General features: G+C 36.2%; 1 protein-coding gene across 1 annotated transcript; it reads left to right on the forward strand.

Annotated features, from left to right (window-relative positions):
* The first annotated feature begins 1,076 nt into the window (after positions 1–1,076).
* On the forward strand, positions 1,077–6,572 carry LOC144033946 (corticotropin-releasing factor-binding protein-like). Its single transcript, XM_077542372.1, has 7 exons — positions 1,077–1,263; positions 1,356–1,452; positions 2,566–2,723; positions 3,650–3,863; positions 4,742–4,890; positions 5,713–5,833; positions 6,116–6,572. Exons 1-7 carry the CDS (start codon positions 1,156–1,158, stop codon positions 6,268–6,270), a joined length of 1,002 nt encoding a protein of 333 aa, XP_077398498.1. The 5' UTR covers positions 1,077–1,155; the 3' UTR covers positions 6,271–6,572.
* The last annotated feature ends 588 nt before the right edge of the window (positions 6,573–7,160 follow it).

A 7,160-nucleotide genomic window follows, 5' to 3' on the forward strand; every position in this document is an offset into this window, starting at 1 on the left:
AACCTTGGGTACGTGTGCCTTTTGAAGATATCAAGTACAATTTTGTCCGTCGATCAACAAGTTTATGATCCCTGCATACGTGTTTTTGTAAACATCAAAATTAATTTAGTCTTCATTGACCTTGGATACGTTTATGAACCCAATGTCGGGGGATTTTTGTAAACAAAGATGATTTAGTGGGAACAAAACCACCTTGGTAAGCATCAAAGACAATTTTGCGTTTGGGCGCAAACTTTTGATTAACTCATTCACTGCCATTGACGCCTATATACGTCAAAAATTCATTTTAACTTTTTTTTTATTATTTTAACATTTTTTTCCACTTTTGTTAAGAAGAGTGTGAAAACCTATTAATTATAATAATAAATAAAATAAATAAATAAATAATTATTAATTACCGATTAATTACGATGACAAATTTTAATCGCCTGACGCCTCTAATTTTTTATTATCTTTTCTTTTTTAAATATTTTTTTAAAAGAAAAGATTATTAAAAATTAAATGCGTCAGGTGATTTTTTATTTTTTTTTAATCATAATTGATCGCATGACTTCACTAGTTAACTCACGATTAAAAAATGAATAAAAAATTAGGGGAGTCAGGTGATTAAAATTTTAAATTGTAATTAATCGCATGACTTTACTAGTTTCTCACAAGTAACCACAAATTTTATATCTGTTCTAAAATCGAGGTTTTCATACTCTTGGTAACAAAAGTGGGGGGAAAAAAATGTTAAACTAATAGAAATAGTTGTAATGATTTTTTGACGTATATAGGCGTCAATGGCAGTGAATGAGTTAACATCAAAGGCGATTTAGCCTTTAGTATTTTTGACCCAGAGTGTGACATCTGTTTTGATCCAAATATTGATAAAATTGATATCAATAATGATCAATAATGATGGCTACTTTAGTTCCAGTTTCTCCTCATCGAACATTTCTTTGAACTCAGGGTTAATTTGGATCCTTCGGATTACTGTAGCCCACCCTCTGCGTCGACACCCCCCCCCACCCCCCCATCCTCACTGTCACCATCCCTGCCCTCGTCACAAGTGCGCAATCACTTGGTAACGGTGCTCGGGGCGGCCGGCAGGTGGTCGTCGCACAACTTATAAAAGGCGGCGGCGGCGGCGGCGGCCCCACCGAAGCCCCGCCGATGATGATGACGGTGACGATGATGATGACGGAGCGCTCTTTTCGGCAGCGGCTCTTTTTCCTGCTCTTGAGCTTGTGCGTCCTCAAGGGAGACTGCAGATACATCGAGGTAGGACCGTCTTCAGTCCTCGCTCACCATCATCATCATCATCATCATCATCATCATCATCAAAGATTGTCTCCTGTCCTTTGCCGTTGTAGGACAACGACGTCCTAAAGGATGAATTCTATTCCTTCTTCAACTCTGAGCCGCGCAGGGAGACGCCGCAGGAGTTGATTATGTACCGGCGAGCGCTGCGTGAGTTTTTCCACTTTTGAGGACTTGCGCTTAGTACCTGTCAGTCAAAGCGCTTTGGACAAAGCTAACATCGGCGTTTTAGAAAATGTAATCTGGTTACTACATGTTGTTTTTCAAATATTCATTTACAGTCTTCACTAATGGAGAGCATGTTTTTGTGGTAGTAAAATAATCTTCAGCCTTTAATTAGCCTGTATATTTTTGTGGAAGGGATTTTCATTGTAAATAAACCAATTATGTGTTTTCTGAAAATATTTCGTATTTGACAAATCTTCAAGTCTTTTCCTGTACATTCAATGTAATTTAAGTTTTAGCCTTAAATTCACTTTTATTTTTTTTGTCAAATCAAAGAATTTAAAATTTAGAATTTTCAATATAGATGTATTCGAGACAACCTTTTCGTCGAAAAACCGAGTAGGCTTTTTTTTTTTCTTCAACAATTTTACTTTGCACTTTAGAGCTTTTGACAAACCAAACGATTTTCAGTCTTAAATCAAACCAAGTTAAATGTTTTTGTGAATATGAAAGGCAGTTTAGTCTTGAATAAACAAATTGTGTTTTTAAACATTTAACAATTTTCTTCACCTGTCAATTAACAATTAATGTTTGTGTTTTTGTAAGCATCAAAGACACTTCAGAGTTTTCAATGACGACAGTTATGTGACATTGAGATTGTGTAAGTCTTCAATTTTTTTTTAATTGAGTCTTTTTTCCCCAAGAAAGATAATTTATAATTTTCGACAAACCCAATGCGCATGTTTATTTCCAACAACAACAAAAAACACGACATTTTCAATTTTTCTATGAAGATAATTTGTCAACGTGGACAGTTTAGTCTTCAATAAACCGATTATCCCCGGAAAAGCTAGACGAAGTGGTTGGGGAGAGGGAAGTCTGGGCTTGCCTGCTTAATCTGCTGCCCTCCCGACCCGACCAAGGATAAGCACAAGAAAATGGATGAATGGCTAAACCGATTATGTGTTTTTTCAAGACAATTTATAGTCTTAAAGCAAAGCGAACATGTTTTTGTTGACATCTAAGACAATGTCAATTAACAAATGATCTAAAAAGAATATTCAAATCTAGAAGGTTTCAAAAAACGAACCTTCTCAGGTTGTGTGGACATGGTGTCGGTGGAGGGTCGCTTCACCTTCACGGCTGAGCATCCTCAACTCAGCTGCGCCGCCTTCTTCATGGCCGAGCCCGACGAGGTCGTCAGCGTCGAGTACGACAGCGTCGACATCGACTGCCAAGCGGGAGACTTCATCACGGTGAGGCCATCGCCGCCGCGGGAAATTGGATTTCAGGGCTGAGAGATGGAAATACAAGGGAGAAATGAGGACTAAAACAAGAAAAATGCTAAATGCTAACGCTTAAATGGTGCCATGTTGCGGCAGATTCGACCTTTACTCATTAATCTTACTTCATTGCCGTTGACGACTATAAACGTCCAAAATTATTTTGAACTATTTCTATTAGTTTTAACTTTTTTTCCCCACTTTTGTTACCAAGAGTATGAAAGCCTGGACATTTAAAAATAATATATATTTTTTAAATTTAATTTAATTTAAAAAAAAAAAAAGATTATAAAAAAATTAGGGGCGCCAAGTGATTAAAATTTGCAATTGACTTCAATAGTTAACTCACGATCTTGAACTATTTCTATTAGTTTAACTTTTTTTCCCCACTTTTGTTACCAAGAGTATGAAAGCCTAGACATTTAAAAATAATATATTTTTTTAAATTTTATTTTATTTTTTAAAGAAAAGATTATAAAAAAAATTAGGGGCGCCAAGCGATTAAAATTTGCAGTTGACTTCAATAGTTAACTTACGATTAATCACAAATTTTATATCTGTTCTAAATGTACAATAATTTTCTTCTAGGTTTTCATACTCTTGTTAACAAAAGTGAGAAAAAAAAAAGTTAAACTAATAGAAATAGTTCAAATGAATTTTTGACGTCTATAGCCGTCAATGGCAGTGAACGAGTTAATCAAGATTTATATGTGCGCAATGTTTGGATCGTGTGTGCTATTACTTTGACATTGTAAATGTTGTTCTTGAACAATAAAAATGCTAAATGCTAACATATTAACCAGCACATAATAGCAGCGCCATTTTGCGACCACGATACAAAATCAGTAAATACACACACATGCATCCCATCTTAACAATCCCCGTATGTGATCTTAAAGGTATTTGATGGCTGGGTGATGAAGGGGGAGAAGTTTCCCAGCTCGCAGGACCACCCGCTATCCCTGCGCGAGCGCTACGTGGACTACTGTGATCCCGCCACTTCCAGCAGGAGAAGCGTGCGCTCCTCGCAGAACGTGGCCATGATCTTCTTCCGCGTGCACAACGCCGGCAGCGGCTTCACCGTCACCTACAGGAAGCTCGCCAACCCTTTCCGTAAGTGAATGCAACCCAAGTAGGGCGATGCCGTGACATCAATTTTGGGTCTGATAGTTAACTCATTCACTGCCATTGACGACTATAGACGTCAAAAATTCATTTGAACTATTTCTTTTAGTTTAACATTTTTTCCCACTTTTGCTAAGAAGAGTATGAAAACCTAGGAAAAAAATTTTGGATAAATTGAGAACAAATATAAAATTTGTGATTAATCGTTAAGAAGTGAAATCATGTGATTTATTACAATTAAAAAATGTTATCGCCAGACGGGCCTAATTAAAAAAATAAAAATAAAATAAGGGGCATTTAATCATAATTAATCGCATGATAATTCTATATTTGTTATAAATGTACAATAAAAAAATCTAGGTTTTCATAAAAAAATTTAATGAAATGAAAAAATTGTTAAACTAATAGAAATAGTTCACATGAATTTTTGACGTCTATAGTCGTCAATGGCAGTGAATGAGTTAAAGTAGTAGCACACAAATTCAGAAAAACGTCCCTGTACTATGAGCTACTTCCCTTTTGTTTTGCTAACTAAAAATACAATCAATTTCCTATGTTTGAAACAATGGATTGGAATATTTCAGAACCATTAATTTTCTGATATTTAAAAATAGTAGCACACATGTTGCAAACATGGTAGCCATGTTCTTTTGTGTTGCTGCTACTACGCACCATATACTGTAAATGCTAACCAATTAGCATTTTCTTGTTCTAATATAACAATCACGCTACTCTGAAAAAAAAATGATTTCAATGAACGAACTACCCTCTTGAATATTAGAATTGTGCATATTTCTTGTTTTAGAACAAGTTTTCCGTTTACATGTTAGCGTAATGATAAGCCGGTCGCGTTTGCCTCGTTGCAGCCTGCAATGTCATCTCCCAGTCACCAGAGGGCACATTCACCATGGTGAGCCCACAGCAGTACAGAAACTGCAGCTTCTCCATTGTCTACCCGGTAGAGGTCGACATCTCGGAATTTTCCACTTTAGGATTCCGCGGCAACTTCCCGAAGGTGAAGCAACACAAACAGAATGTCCGCCTCTTCTCATACTAGTGTGCTGCTTAAATTGGGTTATACAAGATCAGACTGAAACTCAACATTTGAGGTATGGATAAAGCTGAAAAATTGTGCAATTTGGAATTTAATTTTCAGGGGACGTCGAATAGTCGAATAAATCATTGCTACTACTGTATTTCCCATGGGAAGGTTGTTGGAACGTGTTTGACCATAAATTATTATTATTTTTATTAGCTTGTGTCATATTAAATAATACATATTTTTTTTAATTGTTTGTTTTTTGCCCCACAACAATTATTTGTATACACTATGTATTATGTATTTTCTTTAAAGGCTATTTATTTATAAAAAATAAAAAAAATTGACATTACTTACACATACATTTTTTTCCCTTCAAATTTCTTTTTTTTGTCTGGGTGGCATATTAAAACACATTTAAAACAATTATATATAAATTATATATATATATATATATATATATATATTGCCCTGCAGAACATCCGTAAAAATTCTAGCAGGTTATTTTTTGTTGTTTTAATGATTTTTTTTTATGTAAAAAAAAAAAAAATATATATATATATATTTTTTTTTTTTAACGTTTTTTATTGTCTCATGGTTGTTGAAAATATTTTATTGAACTATTGCATATTTAGAATTTTTTTTTTTAATGTATTGTGTTTTTATGCAATGTCATATTGGTTGGATGGACATAACAGATAAAACAGAAAAGTAGAAGTAAAAGGAAAACAGTGGCAGTGTAATCTATTCATACAGTACGTTGTGTTTCTCACTTATCCCCCCCCCCCACTCACCCAGTGGCCCACGTCGGGTTGCGCGTCCGACTCCGAGGACATGGTGCAGCTTCTTGGGGGAAACGGTCTAGACACATCCAAGATGGTCCCCCTCACGGAGCTCTGCAGCTCCTCTGCTGGCCTGAGTGAGTACTGGCATTTTGTATCAGTCTTTCATTCTTTCTGTACTTTCTATATATGGTTTGATGGATGGATGGATGGATGGATAGATAGATAGATAGATAGATAGATAGATAGATAGATAGATAGATAGATAGATAGATAGATAGATAGATAGATAGATAGATAGATAGATAGATAGATATGAATTTTCATAAATCGAGGGCCCTCACGTGAAATGTTGCTTCTTTGGGGCCCCATGGATTCGTGGGCCGACTTTTTTATTTTTTCTTCTCTTGTCCCCGCAGGCCACGTGAAGGTGGGCTGCGACAACACGGTGGTGCGAATGGTTTCCAGCGGCCGCTACGTCAACAAGGTGTCCTTCAGCTACCGCCTGCTGGACAGCCAGGAGCTGCAGAGGCTCCGAGTCAACAACGTGGAGGATTTCTGCCTGGCCAACTGACCTCTCTCGTCTGTTACAACCAAAAAAAACAACAACAAAAAAACACCAATGAATATCATTGAAGACAAACTGTGTGTTGTGCATATTTTGTTTGTCCCCCCCCCCCCACCCCCAACATCCATGCTGTTTGTTGAATAAAGTCGTTGTTGCTGCCTCTGTTGTGATGATCATTCTTGTGATGAACGGTGCTAAAGTGAATTTACTGAGAGTGATGCGTTGTTAAAAAAAATAATACATTCATTGCCATTTGTATACACATGCTTTTTTTTTTTGTAATAAAATGACACTGCATGGCAAAGCAATTATTCGTTTTGTTTCTTATTGAGCGAACATTTGAATGTTTCCACTTTACACATCCAATGGAGCTATGGCAACTGTAGTCATGGCGACCGGCCATGACACAAGCTGCACCCAATATGAGGCTCCTCACACAACTTTAGACAGTAAAAAAAAAAATAATTAATGCACAAAAACACGCCTGGGGGAACAAAAAAATAGACTCTACTTTATAGTATAAAGTAAAATTTCAAACATTGTAGTTACTTGTGCCATATTTATATAAGAAAAAATGCCAACAGGTTTTACAGGTTTTGATTGGCTGGTTGCATTATTTATTTAATTATTTACAATTATTAAATTTATTTGGGCGGGGGTCTGCAACAGATAATATATTTTTTATTATTTAACAATTATTGGCCCTCGGTTAAGTCTTAAAAAAACAAATAATTGGGGCATAGTAGCATTTTTGGAACAAAATGTGTCCTATACAGTATACAGTAGACACATCGTGCTCGTTTCTTTGAATGCTAATTAGTGCTAAGCTAATGCCTTCATACAGACATTCGGGTCGAGTTGTCATCTGCGCTGACGACAAACGAAACCTCCTGCCC

This window comes from Vanacampus margaritifer, chromosome 14 (assembly GCF_051991255.1).
Source record: "Vanacampus margaritifer isolate UIUO_Vmar chromosome 14, RoL_Vmar_1.0, whole genome shotgun sequence".
Lineage (NCBI taxonomy): Eukaryota > Metazoa > Chordata > Actinopteri > Syngnathiformes > Syngnathidae > Vanacampus > Vanacampus margaritifer.